The 19,989-nt window shown below is 32.8% G+C and overlaps 1 protein-coding gene across 1 annotated transcript; it reads left to right on the top strand.

Moving 5' to 3' along the window:
* The first annotated feature begins 11,416 nt into the window (after positions 1–11,416).
* Positions 11,417–13,865, top strand: LOC110739199 (heavy metal-associated isoprenylated plant protein 39-like). Its single transcript, XM_021919655.1, has 3 exons — positions 11,417–11,498; positions 11,796–11,871; positions 13,284–13,865. Exons 1-3 carry the CDS (start codon positions 11,487–11,489, stop codon positions 13,604–13,606), a joined length of 411 nt encoding a protein of 136 aa, XP_021775347.1. The 5' UTR covers positions 11,417–11,486; the 3' UTR covers positions 13,607–13,865.
* Positions 13,866–19,989: the final 6,124 nt, after the last annotated feature.

Here is a 19,989-nt window from a genome sequence, read left to right as displayed (position 1 = left end):
TATTCATTTGTCCTGTTTTGACTAATGTTTGTAATTTATACATAAAAAAAATATATTCAGAATTTATACTTATTGATAATTAAAGATATTATTGATCAAAGATTAGCATCGGCATACCGCCCATAACCCTTTCCCCTCTCACTGGCACCGTTCGAAATTCCCTCTCATTACACTAGCACAACGCGCAACCCTCTCCCCTATCACGCTACTACCCTCCTCCGACAGCAGCCGCAAGTAGCCGCCACAAATCGTCCCCGCTGCTCCCTCATCAGCGCCATCAACTGCACTCCATTTCGCAACCCCTCGCGCATCAGAATCGCCCACTAGCAGTCACCAATTCGAACAAGAAAAACCGCAGCCCACGGCACTGCGGGGTTGGGTGGTTGACGGGGAGATCGAGCAGGAAGGCAGAGAGGAAAGGGAAAGGTGGGAAGAGTACATGGGTGGCAGAGGGGTAGTGGAGGATGGCTGGGAGGAGGAGAAAGAAAGGGTTTTTATTTTTATTATTTTTTTTGGTAATTTTTTTTAAAACTCAAAAGAAAAGAAAAAAAAAATACTTGAAGAACAGGTTACCGGTCATCTTGGCCTAATAAAAAAAAAAATAGGCCATTAAATTTGGATTATTCATGTATAATCAAAAGGTCAGTTTATTAAAAATAAATCGTGTAAAAGTTGGATTATTCAAATTAAATTTTCCTTTATAAAAAATACAAAGTGTAATGGTAGTCAATTAAGGAATTGTTTTCGGAAGTGAACCCCCCAAAGTTATATGAAGTACTTCGTACAACTTATAGCTTGGAGTTGAGGGGTCGACTTTTTCCATTAAATATACGGAGTACAGAGTTACTCCGTACTATATGCTTTGTACTATGTCACTTCTTACTATTTTCATTAAATATCCATTGAATCACTCCGTGTTAAACTTATCTGGCCTGGCCACATCATCTACTTAGATAATTTTCTTTTACTATTTTCTCTGTTTACTTTTAGTAGTAACCTTTTGACTTTCATGCTAGCTACTGTATAATTTTAATTTTTCGCATCTTTAATTATAGAAATGTAAAAAATCTAAGATTCCACATGATTATATTTTGCTCCATATAAATCAATAAATATCAATTATAAAAATATAAAAGTATAATATTCAAGTCTTGCAACTAAAAGTGATGAAGTATATATAACTCACAACAAAAGCCATATTGCAACACCAAAGCCTTACAACCCCGTTTAAAATGAAACAATGTTTCCACATTCACTCAAGAAATCAGGGGTGTGATTGTCATCGATATCTTAGTGTGTGTTCATAAGTCCATCCAATAAGTTTTAGGTGTTAAAACAAGCTATTAAAACTTAACCATAAAAACTAACTATTTCGCGCGCAACACGGGCGTAGGATCCCCTAGTAATACAAAAAAGGGAGAGTGTAAAGGTTGATTTATGATATTAGTTTAGTTAGCTCCCGAACTATGGTTTTTTGGTTAAGAGTTTTTGGAGCAGAAAGTGTTGTTTGACCATTTTAAAAAGCTATTTGTTCATTTTAAAAGCTAATTTGGGTGTTTGATAAATAGCTTATTGAAAGAGCCTTTGGGGCTCAAAAATCTCTTTTAGAAAGAGCTCATTAAAAGAGCTATTTGAAATTAGCTTATTAAACAATTAGCTTTTTAGATATTAAATACATTTAAACAGTTAACAATTAACAACTATTTACCAAACATTTTTACACCAGTAGCTAGCTATTTACAACAAGCTAGTCAAAATAGCTAATATAATTGGCTGGTCAAACCATACAGTATAACTAGTTATGTCAATCAGCTACCAACTAATTACCAAACAGAGCCAAAGAACTATAAGAAAGAGTGTATTGGGTCCAAAAGGCTCATTTTCAAAAACCTCATATGAGAAGCTTTTTTACAATGTTTTTTTTTTTTTTTTTTTTTTTTTTTTTTTTTTTTTTTTTTTTTTTTACCGTGGTGTAAAACTAAAAAGTTAAAAGCTGAAATTAATTACCTGCTTGAATTAACTGATTTGACTAACCGGTTGTAAATAGCTAATTTCTTAAATATGTTTGAGTATGTATAATAACCAATAAGGAAATTGACATATATTATTATGGTAACGTTCTGGATTAAATAAGGGTATAATTGTCATTTCACCTTAAAATACTTGAATAAGCTAATGAACAGGCTCCACCAACACCCTAATTAACTTATACTCCCTCCATTTTTTTTAGTTGACGGTTTCTTTAGTTACGTTTGCCAATGCACAATTTTAACAATTAATATCTCTAATTATCGATAAACAAAAATTATGAAAAGTTGATATTTTGAAAATATATATCGTGACGAATCTAACAAGATCCCACATTACTATATTTTTCATTAGGTATAAAACACAAAACGCGGTCAAAGGGGAGTGGGTGAATAGTGCTAAAGTCAAAACGTGTCAACTAAAAAAAGACGGAGGTAGTATTACACATTGTAGTGGTCAATTAACAAAATTGGTCAAATAAGCTAATTTTGCCTAATAAGCTATTTAGTAAACACTTCCTTTAGCTTTTTGGTTGTTTATACACTAAAACTGCCAATTATTAACTATTTACCAAATATTTTTACACAACACAACTAATTACTATCAATTAGTTCAAAACAACTACCAACTAACTAGCTAATTACCAAACAAGGCCAAGGTTTGTGGACATTAATTGGAAGGTGGAAACTCTTTTGATCCATAATCCAAATCTAATGATTATAAAGAGTAAGGTAAGTCAGGTGTGTCATTTGCAATTTTACATCTTTAAATGGTTTGAAAAATATTAAAACATATCTCATATTGGGTAAACATACCTCAATAGGAGTATATTATATTTTAACAGTTTTTTCTTACAACACTTCACCATCATCCTTCAAAATCTCAATACTTAAATTCTAGGTATTTCCCTTTTATTTATTTATTTATTTTTAACTTATAACTATCTTGCCCACTAATTTTCTTTAATTTTTTTAAGGGACTTTATCGCTCCAATAACTACCAACATTTCACTTTATATTGTTTTCTTTCACGAATAACATATCTCGTACATTAGCACGTACGGAAACGCTATAGTACTACAATTACCCAAGATATTCTTATCAGTTAATGTTTATTGCTTTAGTTAATGGTCATAATCAAATGGACAAATTTCTTGTCAGAAAAAATAAAAAGATGGACAAATTTACTTCTCTCCTTTCTCCCGTTCCACTAATGAAAATCTTATGCAGTTAGGTAGTCCACACAATTGGCTCATTAAAACTTAAAATTAGCTAAAAACAAAACCCTAGTTTTGGCACAAATTAAAGATACCTTAGAAGTTGGAATCCCATAGATTATACAACTATATACAAAATACAAGTGGCTTCTTAATTAGTTTTAAGTTTTTATTAGCTACGTACTCCAATTATTAGAAATATAAACTAGATTATGCATGCAGTTGAATACTTCAAAATCTACGGTGGTTGTTAAGGAGTTACTAATCAACCCTCATGCACTTTCATTTAGATTATTTTACTTCGATCTTCAAGGCTCTAGCTACTTGTTTTGACTTAGCAATCGACAAATCAGAAATATACAAATTTATTTTAAGTACGTTCTTACCAACAAAAGAATAGACTAAGTCTTTCTTTTTTAGGGAAGGAAAAAGATAGGAATATTCCTATCTTTCTTATTTTACATATTAATTTTTGTAGACTACTATTTTATGTAATAAATCTAATACTATCTTCTTATTATAATAAATAAATAAATTAATAAATAAAAATATATCTATGATTTCATCAACTTAACGACTTTTATATGCACTCGGGTGTACATAGAGATAGGTGCACTCAATAATGATTTTTTGATCATTTGTATATATTTAATTTTTGCTCATTTTAAGAATTTAAAATGAGTAGAAAATACCTTAAAATGAGCAAATAATAATAAATAAGCAGAAGATACCCTTGAATGCACTTTACACTCAGGTGTATATAAATGTTAATACATCAACTATAAATAAGAGAATTAGTTCATTTTTTATACTCCCTCCATTCTTGTTTTTACCAATAGTGTGTGGTCATCCACAATGAGGTTACTCGGTTAGTGTTATAAGGGTTACTCTATTACGTTTATATAGTGGAAACTTATTTAATAATATAGGGTTTACTCTATCAGTGTTCGTTGTACGAGTTACTTTATTATTTAAGGGTTACTCAATGAATATAATAAGGGGCTACCCTATTAGTATAATAGGGGTTACTCTGTCAGTATTATTGGAGTTACCTCGTTTTTTTTTACAAGAGGTCACACGGTGTGTCTTGCTGCATAGAAAACATGTTGTATATTTTTAGTTCATATTGAAAGTAATAAATTTATCAATGCGTTTTCATGTAGCTCGCCACACCGTGTGCTCGACTGACACACACCAAAACACTGACTGGGTAACTATTGACCGAGTAATCTCTAATCGACTGAGTAACCCTTGTTGATCAAGTAACCCCTGATAAAATAAACCCAGTTAACCAAATATGAAACTTTGTATTCTTTTTATTCCTTCTTTTCAAGTTTAAAATATTGTCTTTTACAAGTACAAATTATAGAAAAATAGCAATTAATGACGAATCTCTACATGTCATTGTTAATATCATATATTGTTATCTATGGTATATAGGATATACTTAGGATAGAGTTATCAAAAAAAAAAAAAAAAAAAAAAAAAAAAAAAAAAAAAAAAAAAAATTGTTGAAAAGCTTTATTATATATTTAATGGCATACATATAGCGTTACAAATTAAACGATTAATAAAGATACTTAATTAAGAGATTATTACAAATAATGATATCAAATGGATAGAACATAATACCCTAATATACCAAAAAGATAACAAGATATGATGATATTAACAATTATATTAAGAGATATATTATCGTTAACACAACTCTGTACTTTTACAAAACAAAAAGAAAGATCAACATTTTACAAGAAGGAATGGCATCAAAACATCAATTGGCAATTGTCTGTCTTGCCATTTGTGTGGTTATCACATCATCCATAGGTATTTCATCTATCTGACTATCTTACATTTTCACCGCTTATTTGTCTCTTTATGCAACTGTTTTTCATGTTATTGCATTTGATCTTGTTAGGAAATATATGATATTATGTTTGATTAATGCGGAAAAAATCAATGGAGTAACAAGAACGAGAAAAATAATAAAGAAGATAAAGAACACAAGGATCTAATTAAATGTTTTGGTCAAATTAAACCTATGACCTACATCCACAAAATGGGGGATTTTTGAGCTTCTTTTCACTATAATGGAGAAAGAACAAGTTAAAGAGAATAGTACAAGGAGTCCTAATGTACTTAATGGCTCAAAGGTGCATGTGTGATCTAATTGATGATCACCTAACGAGTCCATTTATAACAAAGAAAACCCGACCCTAATAAACCCTAGAGTATTCATCAAGTATAGCTCTAATAGTCGTCATTGGAATAATCTGATTAGGAAACATTACATGCATATAAAATACACTATGCTTTAACCGGACAAAAAATGCTATCACTTGACCAAGCACGAGCGTGCTATGCAGAGCACATCCGTGCCCCTTCCAAAAGACTGAGGCAGAACACTGATCCTCGATGCAACATGGACATGCTGATCGGGCACTTATCATAAAATTTTCAGCTTTGACTGTTTTTGTAAAATGATCATAACTTTCTCGTTTCTTTATCGGAATTGAGCAAATGACCAATCGTTAAAAAACTCTATCACCTCCAACTTGAATTACTTTAAGATCACTTGTAAATTAGATATATGTGCATTCAATTAAACTCTTTCCCATTTCACTAAATTTATTTCAAGTCGCAAATTAAATAATAGATCTAAACAAATTAAGTTCTTAAGTTCTCCCACACCTCTACTACTTCTTTTATTTATTTATTTATTTATTTAATTTCACATTCAATAACTTTTGTTATTGAAAAAAATACAGAGTACGTACTATGTTTATGAAACTAAAAATATTGATGTTAAAAAATTAAGTACATTAAAGATTGGCTAAAAATGTTAATAGGAATATTTTTAAGGAACCGAGCATGTGTGAAAAATTATTAATTAATTATATATTTAATTACCTTCAATATATATGTGATGTTGTTGAAGATTTTTATACCATACACCCATCTTTTCTAATTATTTACATGTAGGAAATTAGCCATGAATATACTAGGTTATTAGGGCTTTTTATTGCATTTATATTTAATTACATATTGTTAAGTAAATTTTGTTAGGAAGTACTACTCTTTATTTATTTATTTAATTTTTTTTTCTGTAATAATCTTGGATAATAAAGTCAATAATGATTTCTTAGGTAAAGTGGATTCTACATGGGACAAAAATTGCATATTCGTAGGGCCATGCAAGTATCAAGATGAATGTTTGAAGAAGTGCAAAGATGCAGGTATCATACCATATGAGTTTTTCTGTGGAGATGGGCCACATTATCCTAGTGAATGTTGTTGCATTGGGATTTTTTTACATCCCCCTCCAAACAATGAATGATTTTCTTATATTAGGTTGTGATAAATAAATAAAATAATGCCTTTAGAATAAAGGGTATTATGAGAATTTTTTGAATGAACACACACACATATATATACTCATTTTCAGTTTTCATTCATTTTTATAATTGTACTCATTTTTATTATATTATATTTATGACATACCTTTTATATTATTATTTTTTATCAGCTATTGTTAAATTGTGACTCGAAATCTAGTAGGGCTGATTTTAAATGCAGATATATATCTCTCAAACTACAAGTGATTTTGAGGTGATACAAGTTGGAGGTGATTGCTTGGTTCAAGATTTTTCCAACGATAGGTCATATGCTCAATTCCGATAAAAAAACGAGAAAGTTATGGCCATTTTACGAAGAACTGACGATGCTGGAAATGTGCTGACGAAGTATGGGACCAGGCACGGACGTGCCTAATTGGAAATTTCAGAATTGTTTTAGGGATAATTTCCTAAAATTTTATCTTTTATGTGACGGCTATTTGAGTATACTTGGGGAACAATTTAGGGTTTTGTTAGGGTTTGCTTGTGTTAAAAAAGGACCATTTAATTAGTTGATCAATTAGATCATACCTTTTGAGCCATTAGCTTTAAGACTCCTTTTATTATTCTCTCGTTCTTTCTCCATTATAGTGATGAAACTCTTGAATCCTCCACTCGTGGATGTAGGTCTAAATTGACCGAACCACGTAAATCCTTGTGTTATTTGTTTATCTTCTTAATTGCTTTTCTAGTTCTTATTTGTCATTGTCCTATTCTGCATTAATCAAACACAATTACACCCTTATTTCCTAACAAATTGGAATTAGAGCAAGATTTTAAGATCTTAGGTTTTAGGTGTTTATAGATTAGTTTGATTAAACTATGCCAATGAAATTCGACATTGAGAAATTCGATAGGCAAGTGAATTTTGGCCTATAGCAATTGAAGATGAAAGCCATCTTTGTTCAAAGTGGTTGTGACAGGGCTCTTGTAGGTGTATCCAAAAAGCCTTCAGGCATGACGATGGATAAGTGGGAGGAGATCGATTTGAAGGCTCTTTCGGCAATTCAATTATGTCTTTCTAATGATGTTTTGAGAGAGGTTGCCAAGGAGACGACTACTGCGTGTTTTGTAGTTAAAGTTGGGGTCACTTTATATGACAAAGAGTGTGACCAATCGTCTACTACTCAAATCTAGACTTCATGATCTTCGTCTAGAAGAAGGTAAATCGCTTAAGTCTTATTTAGATGAATTCTTCTCTATTATTATGGATTTGCAAAACATTGATGTTGATCGATGATGAGGATATGACTATTAAGTTGTTGTGTTCTTTACCGCCTCCGTATAAGCACTTTCGAGATACTTTATTGTATGTTAGAGATGATTTGAGTTTGGAGGATGTTAAGGATCCCTTAACCCAGAGAGATTTAATTGACAATAAGTTGGTTAATAAATCTAATAATCCGGCTCAAAATAATTCTTTGGTTGCTCATGGTGGTAATAAGAATTTTGGTAAAGGAAAAGTTTGTAACTATTGTCATGTGAAGGGTCACATCAAAGCCGAGTGTTGGAAATTGAAGAAGAAGAATGAGGAGAAGTCCAATGAGGACAAATCCGCAAATATTGCCAACACTGATGATGATGATGACTATTCACTTTAGGGTTACGAGTTTTGGGGTTGCGGTTTCTACGATCTCTTCATGATAAGTGCCCATTTGAGATCTCTTGGTGAAACGAGAAACCGTGCGGTTTTGGTATGGAGTCTATGATAGATTGCTTTTGATTTTTTCGTTTGTAATAAAGTAGCAATCTTGGTTATGCATTAGATTTTGATCTAGTTATGATATTTCTTATCTCAATTTTGGTACTTTTATGATTTGTTAAGTACAATTGCAATTTAGAAATTCTTGATATAATTTTTTTTTTTTTAGAATTGCTTATGTTTTTTAGTTTGGTTTCGAGATGAAGAAGTGTTCAAAGAGATTTTAGTCAATTTTGATAAGAATTCTTGGCGTTGTGACATTATACTCTTGATCTAGGCCATGTAATGGTTTTGTGTACGGAATTTTGTGTTCAGAGATGCACCGGTTCACAAGTTATGAAGATGTTCGTTTGTTGATTGCCTAATTTGAGTAGGCTTATGGAATTTTGTTTAAGGTGGAGGTTCTATGTTTTTTATGAGCGTTACTTTTTGTTTTTTAGTTCAAGGTGGAGTTACCTTGTTTTGGTCGATTTCAAGTCAAGGTGGAGATTTGTTAAATAATTGTGACTCAAAATCTAGTAGGGTTAACTTTGAAAGAAAATACCTCTCAAACTACAAGTGATTTTGAGGTGATTCAAGTTGGAGGAAATATCTTGGTTTAAGGGCTTTCCAATGATAGGTCATATGCCCAATTCCGATAAGAAATGAGAAAGTTATGGCCAATTTACGAAGAACTGACGATACTAAAAATATGCTGACGAAGTACGCGATCAGGTACGCCCGTGCCTAAAAGAGGCATGTCCATGCCTAGGGATGTTAGTGGGGCAGGTCAAATAGGAGACCGGCCCCAACGAGGCGAGGATGGATCTTGGTTTGGCGGGTGATGAGGTGGGGGTGGATTTAAGGTTGTACCCGCCCTGTCCCACCCGCCCCTCTTCATACCCGCTCCATCCCCACCCGCCTCACTTCGTACACGCCCCATCCCCACATCCATATATTTTTAAAAACAAAATTATATACTTTTATACTATTTTATTAAAAAAAATTATGTAAAATAAAATAGTTAATATAATACTTTGTAATACACTTATATTATAAAGTGTAATATTAACAATAATTTTTTCTTTTTGCAATCTTTATTAATTATGAAGGATTGTGTATTTGGGAGGCGGGGATTAGGCGGGTCTTAGGTGGGGGTGGATATCCAAGTGGGGGGGTGGGGCGGGGATGGTTTTAGAGTTGTACCTGCCGAGGCAGGGATGGGGATGAATTTTAGACCCACCGCGGGGATGGGGATGGGTATGAAAATTTTAGGTGGGGATGGGGATGGGAAGGCCAACATCCGCCCCGCCCCACCCCATTGACATTCCTATCTGTGCCTAGTTGGAAAATTAAGAATTTTGGTCTAGTTTTAGCTTAATTATTTTAGAGATAATTTCCTAAAATTTTATCTTTTCTATGCTAGCTATTTGAGTATACTTGGGGAACAATTTAGTTGATCAATTAGATCATACCTTTTGAGCCATTAGATTTAGTTCTTGTATTATTCTGTCGTTCTTTCTCCATTATAGTGAAGAAGCTCTCGAACCCCCCACTCGTGGATGTAGGTCTAATTTGACCGAACCACGTAAATTCTTGTGTTATTTGTTTATCTTCTTAATTGATGTTCTCGTTCTTATTTTTCATTGTCTTTTTCCGCATTAATCAGACACAATTACACCCTTATTTCCTAACAACTATAACCCCACTTTGTGTTATCCAATAATATTAAATTAATCTCTTACTCTCTATCGCTCTCCTTCTTAAAACAAATGTTTTCATAGCATGGCCCCCATTTTTACTCATTTGCCTTCATTTATATAACTACAGTAATGAGTACAGAGGGAGTATTATTCAGTCCCATTTAAAATCTTAAGAGATTCTAATTCATGCAAATGAATTTTGTACTTTTATGGTTTTTTTTAGGTTTCAAAACATAGTCACGCAAGATCTTGTTAGATTGGTTTTAATTTTTAATTTTCAAATATATGATTTTTAAATTTTTTGATAATATGTAGTTAGAATATTTTTATTACAATATTGCATCGAAAATTGTGCCAAAAAAAACAACTAGGATAAAAAAATAGAGGGAGTATTATAATAATTGTTGATGGTGATTTGAATATAAAATGATCAATATTTTAAATCATTGGTTATACTATTTAAATGTAGTATACTCCCTTAGTCCCAAATAAAAATCTCATTTTATTCACTTGTCTGTATAATAAAAAGACATCTCATTCCTATGAAATACAAATAAAAAAATAGATACTTTCTCAGCCTACAACATTTCAATAGTGTACACTATTCACATAATTAACTTCAATTACATACATTTTCTAATTATAGTTAAAAAATATAATCACGTGGGATCTTGCATTTAAGATTCATTTCAATGTTTATTTTTTATTTAAATTTAATTTTTGTAATTTTTACAAATGCTTAATAAAAATATCAACAGTTGTAATTATGCATTGATAAACGTGAAAAATAAATTAAAAAGGTAAATAAATAAATCAAGCAATTAGATTTAACCCTTTATTCACCTTTAATAAACCAATTCCTACTATGTTGTTCTTCATATCCAATATCAACCAAACTCCACTACTCCGTATATTAATTTTTACGGAGTATTCATCTTCCTAATTTTATATGCAAAAGGTTAATAAATAAGACTTTTATTTAAAAAAGAAGAGAGTAGTATAATTAGCCGACATATCAATTAAGAAATATAAACTCGTTCGTCTTAATGGTCTTGTCCTTTTTTGTTTATTTTTTCCCCTTAAACTAAGGAAACTACAAATTTTGCATGTATGTAAGCCAAGTCAATAGTCTAGTCATATGACCTCATAATCACATAATCATAAACTAAGCAATTGTGCATATTATTGTACGGGAAAGAGGAAGGTGTACAAGTTAACAACTTGTAGTTATTATATAGTACTAAAATTATACTTGTACATGTTAGAGAGATTATCTTAAGGAAAGTCAATGGAGTCAACGAGTCGCATTGCTTAATACCACATGTTCAATAATAAATTAAATGGTTCTTAATACTTTCATTATAAATATAAAGCTTCTTAATTATTCACTAACTCATTTCAAGTTCAATTCTTTTCTGCTCATCGAGGAAAGAAATATTCTACTCTTGTATCCTAATACTGAAATCATGGCTAAGAAGGTATTGTATACAACTTTATATGATATACTCCTTATGTTTCCTGAAGTTTGTATTGTAAGATAAGAAGCTAAGGTTCGCTTTGAGAGGGAGTAAAAACCCACTCAAATTGAGCTCGGTAGAATTCGGCTCGCATCTAGTCCTCGGGTTATATACCTTGAAGATGAGAGAGTTTAATTTGCTAATAATTGTTCAAGTTCTTTTATACGTGTACAATTGTGCAATTATAACTTTTGATGAAATGTATCTAATGTTTGATTCTACTGATTGCATGCATACTAATCGATCATTATAATGCAGAGAACTGTTATAAAAGTCGCCATTATAAACAAGAAATGTCAAACCGATATTATGAAGGCTGTAGCGAAAATTGATGGTATGTTTATTATATTGACTCATTTTCTTTTACTTAATTTATCTTTCTCCTAACTTAGTTTCCTTGTATTCCAAGATAAACTACTCCAAAATTTGTCACCAAGTCTAACACTACTTTCACTCCAAAAAGAATGAACTTGCTAACCCTAATATATGAACTTGTATTATCAATAACTTATATTTTCTTGAATTTAATTTCTAAAGGGGAAGAAAGGTGTAGGAGTCTTGTATACTAGCTAGTTTGGTTTGGGATGGTTCCCATATCACAATCTAAATCACAAACTACATCGGCAAGCTAGATAGTTTGTAGAAATTTCCATTATACTTGTGCAATCAAATGTATTTTACACACGAAGCTATTTCGCATGTTTTCTCTTGTGAGGAGAGCTTTCAATCAATGATCAAATGGACGAAATAAAAAAGATTATGGGTGTACAACAACGGTGATACGCATGATAAATTAAAGTATTAAACTAATTAAAGGTTTATTTTTTATGCGTGGCATAGTAAGTTATGGCTATTCATCACGGTCTGTAATTTAATATGCATAGTGTAAACAACAAAGACAAAAAAAAAAAAAAAACCTAAATCATAAACCATGACGTAATTGTTATTTAAGGTTTGCCATAATATAAGTTCTCTGTGTTAATACACACTTTTCCTAAAAATTTAGCTATTATAGACTTATACTACCTCTGATCTCTGATTTTTATTATTTATAGCTAAGGGGTATTGTGATTTGTGAGACAAAAAAAATGCCTTTGTTGTAAAAATGACAAATAGAGGTAGTAGTTTTAATTAGTAGCTGATATATTTCTCTTTCTTTTCATAAATGACATGAGTCTACTTTTTATTTTTTATTTTTATTTTTATTTTTCCTACATATCCCTTTGAACCCACTATCACTACGGAGCGAATAATTATATCAAGAAAAATCCCTACTTGTAGTGCCTACTCACTAAATATAATATGAAGTACTTTATCTATTTTTTTTTATAGTTGCAACACTTTTCTTCTCACGCTTGTCGATGCATAATTTCAATTATTAATCTTTAAATACCAATATATAAAATTATAAACATTTAATATTAAAATAGTATAAATCGAGACGAATATAATAAGACATGACTATATGTTTGCATAGCTATAAATCACCAAAGTTAGTCAAAGTGAAACACATAAATAGTGTAAAAGTAGTATAACTCATAATTCATAATATAACTCATAATTTGAGACAAAGTATAATTCATAATATATCACTCTTAATTTAGCCAACTAAGAAATTTTGTTTAAGATCCGCCACTAAACTCACCATTATATATATGATAGTGACCTTTATTATTTCTAACTCGATTGATAATAAAATACTAACTCATTAATCTTATTTTATGGTGTTGTGGGTACTTTGAATAGGTATAGAAAAATTGGAAGTGGATGTTAGCAAAGGTACATTGACCATAATTGGAGAAGTTGAGCCAGTTCCAATTTTCAAGAAGCTTAAGAAGATTGGCAAGGCGCCTGAAATTATAAGCGTCGGACCACCACGCCCTAAATGTCCTCCTTATTGCATCTGTAACTTCTGTCGTCCATATGTTCAATGTACTTCTGAACCCCTTCCTTACCAGCCTTGCCACTTCGCTCCCTCGTACAGCAACAACATGCCTTGTGAGTTCGTTGCAGTTCAGTCGTACCCTTCACCATCTTATGACAGTCCGGGACAGTGTACCATTATTTGAAAACAGTCGTATATAAAGTTAGTTGTCACATTACTAGTTCCAACAGAGGGAACATAAAAAAAAATTATATACTACGCACATGTTTCTTATTGGTCAAACTCAAAATTGTTGTTAAAGATTCTTTGTCAAGCACTGTTGTAAGGCATCATGTTATAATTTGTACGACAGTATGTACGATTAATATAATGTGTTAGAAGTTGTTAGTTACAAGAGAATTGATGTAGATATTTTGTTTAATAGGCTACATATTATAGAGGCTTGCCCGGTTTATCACCTTGATGAACATGAGTTGTTTATCAAATGGCAAATTTGTAAATAAAAAAAAAATAAAAAAATTGTTCATGGTAAACAGTTAACACCATTAGTGGTTCTACCACGAATAGTGTTTTTTTGGCACTGTTCATCATAGAACCTCTAATGGTGTTAGCGTTCTACCATGAATAGTGAAAAAAGCACTGTTTATGATAAAACTGCTAACACCATTAGCAGTTCTGCCATGAACAGTGTTTTATTTTTGATATTTATTATAAATTTTTGAGTTTATCAAGATGATAAACTTGTATTTTCTCCATATTATATGCGTAATAGTTGAAGTTTGTTTTAAGACAAATTTTTTTATTTAATTTATCCTTTAGTTTTTTAACAATTTGTGTAAGGCTCACAAGAGTCACAACTAGAAGTGTCAATTCAGATACTTAGGTTGGATTTGGTGAGATCGGATCGGGTCGGAGGTGTATTTCAAAGTTGGATCATGCTAATTTATTATGTTCATACTTCATATGAGTCAAAATCTGAATCGAATATTTTTCATATCAGATTAGGTCGATCGGGTCAATTTTAATATCTATGCTCCGTATTCAAAGTCATGAATTAATTTGCAAAATAAAAGCAATTATTTAACATAATTAGTTGAAACTTGAAAGTGTCTCTTTCAGTCTTTCGATGTTGAAACACGAAATTTCATACTTCTTTTACTTGCTGCTCTAACTTGTTCAACAATGAAAATTGTGCATTATATATTTATATATGGAATAAACAAGGCAGAAAATAAGATGAATACTATCATTGTTATTTTCACCTTAATTTTATTTAAATGAAATTATTTTTATTCAAATGAATTTTTTTTTTTAGAATTTAAACTATTTTTACTAAATAGAAATTCATTATACTGAACTGAAATTATTTTTACTGATTTTCTATTATATTTCTTCTTTAAATTTATTGATTTTTATTAAACTAAACTTATTTTTAATCAATAGATTGAAATTATTTGAATAATATTTTTTAAAGTGAAGAAAACAACAGCTAATTAAACTAGTAAAACTGGTAGGATAACACCAATTATGATCTAAAGAAGATGAGATTAATTAGGTCATATCTATGTGAGGCATAACAACGCTTAAACAAGTATAACAACCTTTTACTCTTATCACAGATTTAAACTCTTATCATAGGTTTGATAGATTGATCACCTAATTACTCAACTCAACCACTTTAATACTTCCCGTTGAAGCTTAAGAGGTTTTGATGATGATGAGTAAAAGCAAACTTCAACTAATGCGATTTTTCTAAGTGTTAATTAGAAAAGGTGAAGTTGACTTTGGAAGTGGAAGAGTAGCCTATCTATGAAGATCCAAGGAGAATTAAAGGAAAGATAAAGAGTATAGAAGAAGTGTTCCTTATTAGAACTAGAGGTGATCCTTAACAAGAACATGAAGATAAGTTCCCTAATAGGAGCTTGACAACGAGCTAAGAAAACTAGCTTGGACTGCGTTGAAGATAGCAAGTTCCATTAACACTTGGTCTGCGAGTTCCAGCAAGGAGCTAGAGAGTTGAAGACAACAGGAACTCAGTCCTGGTCTGCGTAGAGCCCAAGTATTCATACAATGCAACGATTGAGGAAGCAATTCGGCAATAGACTAAAAGTCTTATTATTAAGGTTTTTGTTAAGTTTATTTTTTATAGGATTGCTGTAAATATGTTTGGTTGGTTTACGCATGAAATCTATTAGAAGTGTGGCAAAGCTTGGCAAGCTTATAAATATGGAAAGTTTTATGAAAGATAAGTTTTAAATTTAGGAAAAGATCTTTGAGAGATTTTATCTCATAAAATCTGGTTTTGCAAAATAATAATCTTTTCTAAATTATATCTTTGATAAGTTTTCCAAAAGATTTATTTCACAAAGGGTTTTGGTAAACGACAGTTTTATATTTTCTATCTTTTGAAAACCCTACTTTACATACATAAGTTTATGTATATAAAGAAGTGTTCATAATGGATACAACTCGTGAGTTTATGCGTGAAAAATCTGAAGAGTGCTTAAGAGTAAGTATGCCAAGTTAATAGCTTTGTCATATTAGTTTCAAATTTCATGTGTAGCTTTCCAATCACATATTAGATTCAAACGTTTTTATTGTTTTGGGTATTGGGTGAGTGATTAGCATATTGCATACAGTTGGTAGGCTTTAAGTTTGAAGCTGAGTTGTGAGTACTTTGGGATGCCGAGTGAACTTAAGTCAGGGACTTAAGTTGGGTAGAATAGGGTTCTATTGTGTAGCAAGTTCAGTCTGGAACTTGTGAGCAAAGGTCTGTGAGTAATAGGTTGTAACTAGGAGTATTTCCCTATTACAGTGGATTGATTTGGTTTGAAATCCCTTGGAGGGTTGAGGTTTTACTTCCAGTTTGGCCCTAGAAGGTTTCCTCGTAAAGTCAGGGACTTAAGTTGGGTAGAATAGGGTTCTATTGTGTAGCAAGTTCAGTCTGGAACTTGTGAGCAAAGGTCTGTGAGTAATAGGTTGTAACTAGGAGTGTTGCCCTATTACAGTGGATTGATTTGGTTTGAAATCCCTTGGAGGGTTGAGGTTTTACTTCCAGTTTTGCCCTAGAAGGTTTCCTCGTAAAGTCAGGGACTTAAGTTGGGTAGAATAGGGTTCTATTGTGTAGCAAGTCCAGTCTGGAACTTGTGAGCAAAGGTCTGTGAGTAATAGGTTGTAACTAGGAGTGTTTCCCTATTACAGTGGATTGATTTGGTTTGAAATCCCTTGGAGGGTTGAGGTTTTACTTCCAGTTTGGCCCTAGAAGGTTTCCTCGTAAAATCGTATGTGCATTGCAAGTTCCTTTAATATTTTGTGTTATTATTCCGCAAAAAGTAGTCACTAGGAACTCACTACAATTCACCCTCTCTTGTAGAAGTTCGTCTCAATTAACAATTGGTATCAGAGCCAGGTTCTCGCGTATAAACAAATCACTTTGTTGAGTAAGTTCCTGAGGAGAGATGAATTATCGATAGAAGCTTGAAGAAGGGTACTCTACCCATCGTCCACCTATGTTCAATGGTAAGTTCTATACCTACTCGAAGAATAGGATGAAGATCTTCATCAAGGCTGAAAATTACCAACTGTTTGGCATGTTATTGAGTCTGGTGATTTTGAGGTAACCAAAACTAATGAGAAAAACGAGGTAGTTTCTAAACCTTTATCTGATTTTGAAAAAAAAAATTTCAAAAATATGAATTGAATTCTTTAGCTATAAAATTGTTGCACTATGGGCTTGGACCCCATGAACACAATAAAATCATGGGATGCAAGTCTACTAAGAAAATATGGAATCTACTAGAAGTTACTCATGAAGGTACAAATGAGGTAAAACGTAAAATTGATTTGTTGATGTCTAAATATGAAAGCTTTGAAATGCTACCTAAGGAAACCATAGAAGAGATGTTTACTAGATATAATGATATAATGAATGAGTTGGGTTCCCTTGGCAGACATATTCATATAGATGAACAGGCTAGAAAGGTGTTGAGAAGTCTTCCCCAAGACGAACGCTGGAGATCCAAGGTGACTGCGTTACAAGAAACCAAGGACTTCACCAAGTTCAAAATGGAACAGCTGGATGGATCTTTGATGACACATGAACTTCACTTAGGAACTAATGCTGAAAGTTCCAAAAATAAAAGCCTGACTCTTAAAGCTCAGGACAGTGATGACTCAGAAGTTGATGAAGATGAGATGGCCATGTTGGTGAGAAGATTCAAAAAGATGCTTGGTAACAGGAAGTATGATAGGAACAAAAAATTCTCAAGTTCCAAAGAGACTACCTGTTTCAAGTGTGGCTTAAAAGAACACTTTATCAGAGTCTGTCCTCTAAAGGAAAATGATAGAGCAAGATTCAAAGGCAAGGAACAAGCAAAGGAGACTAAAGCTTACAAGACATCTTTTTCAAAGACAGATGTAAGAAAGGCTATGATGGTTGACTAGGGAGACTTAGAATCTGAAGAAGAAGAAGAAGAAGAAGAACCTTTGAAAGAATCAGCACACTTGTGTTTGATGGCCAAAACTGATGAAAAAGCTAAACTGGAAGCATTAGAGGCTGAGGTATGGTATGATTATAATCAATTACAACATTTCTCTAAATAAAGAAAATCTAATTGACACTGTCTTGGAAACTCAAGGTGAGTTAATTGACTTGCATGTGGCTAAAGCGCAAAGTGACAAAGCACTTTAAACTCATAAATAACATAGTGAATGGATAGATAATATGAGACTTGACATTAAACAAAGATTCTTTGATTTGTTTGATGATAATTTGAAATTAAAAGAAACTGTTGAAAGATTGAAACATGACAACATACTGATGAATGTAGAAATTTCTTTGTTAAAACTCAGCGGTGCCACTCTTAACTCTGAAGTTCCTCTTCTTGATCAATATCCTAATTTTGAACAATTGAAATCTGATCTAGAAGAGTTAAAATTGGATAAGGCTAGACTTGATGGGGAACTTGAAAAAGTTAAGAAGGGCAAGCAATCCGTTGAGTATACTATACCTGATTGGATTACAAATGCTCAAACTAAAAGAACTGTAGGTCTAGGGTATAAGAAGAAGTTCCAAAAAGAAAAGAAGTATCTTGACCTACCTAGTAGTATTTTCTACTATTTTTGTGGTAAGACAGGACATAAGCAAAACAAATGTCCTAAGAAAGATAAAAGCACTCTTAAGAATGAAAATCATGTTAAAAAGATATCGGTGAAGAAATCTGAATCTACATCTGTTACATAGGAACCCAAGGAGACCTGTGTTCCTGACACTAACGTTTGATTTTTCATGCAGGTTCCAGTGAGGGGGAACAACACGTGGTACCTCGACAACGATTGTTCTAAGTACATGACTAAAGATATGATAAGTGTTTTATTTGTCCACTTATCATGGTATTTGTAACATGATTTTGTAGTCATTTTCCCCTCTTTAACCATTTCTCTAACTCCTTTTTGTAAAAGATTGTAGCTTTTGGTATTCCCGTCCCTCTTGTGTATTTGCTCGTGATTATAGGTACAAAGGCAATGTGAAGAATTAGCTTAGGCTCGAAGACTCTTCCAAGAAGCCCAGCAAGCTTAGGAGCGGGCGTGCACCATTCATGGAGCGGGCGCTCCTAATCCAAGGTCCGCAATTTGCCTTGGACCCGTTCTTAGTGGAGCGGGCGCTCCTCACCGAGCTTCAACAATCTGCCCTTTTGCTACAAGCCAGGAGAGGGCGTGCAAGAGAGCTAGGAGCGGGCGCTCCTAGATGAGGAGCGGGCCCTCCTGTCAGTAGGAGCGATTAGGGTGATTGTCCAATGAGCGATTTATCCTCTACCAAAAATGGTGCCGTTGGCGGGGGAATGGCGTTGAGCATTGAGTTACTTGTTAAATATGTGAGACTAGTTCATTTGTATAGATTTATTTTTCTTTGTTTTCTTTGAGTAACCTACTAATCTCCCGTCTAGTCTTCTTTGTTTTATGACCAAATGCAATAGAGCACTACCTCTTGTGCCATTGAATCTTGAGCTTGAAATAATTGTAAGGGCGAATTGAAGAGAAAAGAAGGCGAGAGATAGTGGAGCTAGTTCAAGTGAGCCACAAGTGGTGGATGAGTCTGACTATTCTAGTTTTAGTGAGTCTAGTGGAGGAACCATTCCATTAGAATCACCAAGAACTAATTCTCCAACTTCTTCACCCCCCATCAATTTCAAATGGCTCTTCCAAACTAAACCTTGAGAGGGTTTGGTGTTCCTACACCATATCAAGAAGCAAGTGGGATTGCTACTCCCGCTATCGAAGAAAACAATATAATTTTGAGATAAGGCCCGCCCTTATCACCTTGATAGAAGGTCACCAATTCTCCGGGGCAAATCATGAGGATCCCATTGCACACCTTAATCAATTCACATGGTATTGTAGCACCGTGAAGGCAAATGGGGTGAATCCGGAATACATTTTGTTGAGCATGTTCAAGTTCTCTTTAACGGGAAAGGCAAGTGATTGGCTTGATAGGTTACCTCCAAACTCATTAAACACATGGAATGAGGTGACTTCGGCATTCCTTGGGAGGTTCATTCCTCTTGGAAA

Source organism: Chenopodium quinoa, unplaced genomic scaffold (assembly GCF_001683475.1).
Source record: "Chenopodium quinoa cultivar QQ74 unplaced genomic scaffold, ASM168347v1, whole genome shotgun sequence".
NCBI lineage: Eukaryota > Viridiplantae > Streptophyta > Magnoliopsida > Caryophyllales > Amaranthaceae > Chenopodium > Chenopodium quinoa.
Note: the sequence above shows the minus strand (reverse complement) of the source record. Positions and strands in the feature narration are given on the sequence as shown.

Excerpts from the sequence above, each read along its gene's own strand:
- LOC110739199 (XM_021919655.1), top strand. Across the intron at positions 11,872-13,283 it reads GGCTGTAGCGAAAATTGATG|GTATAGAAAAATTGGAAGTG; the intron begins GTATGTTTATTA and ends TACTTTGAATAG.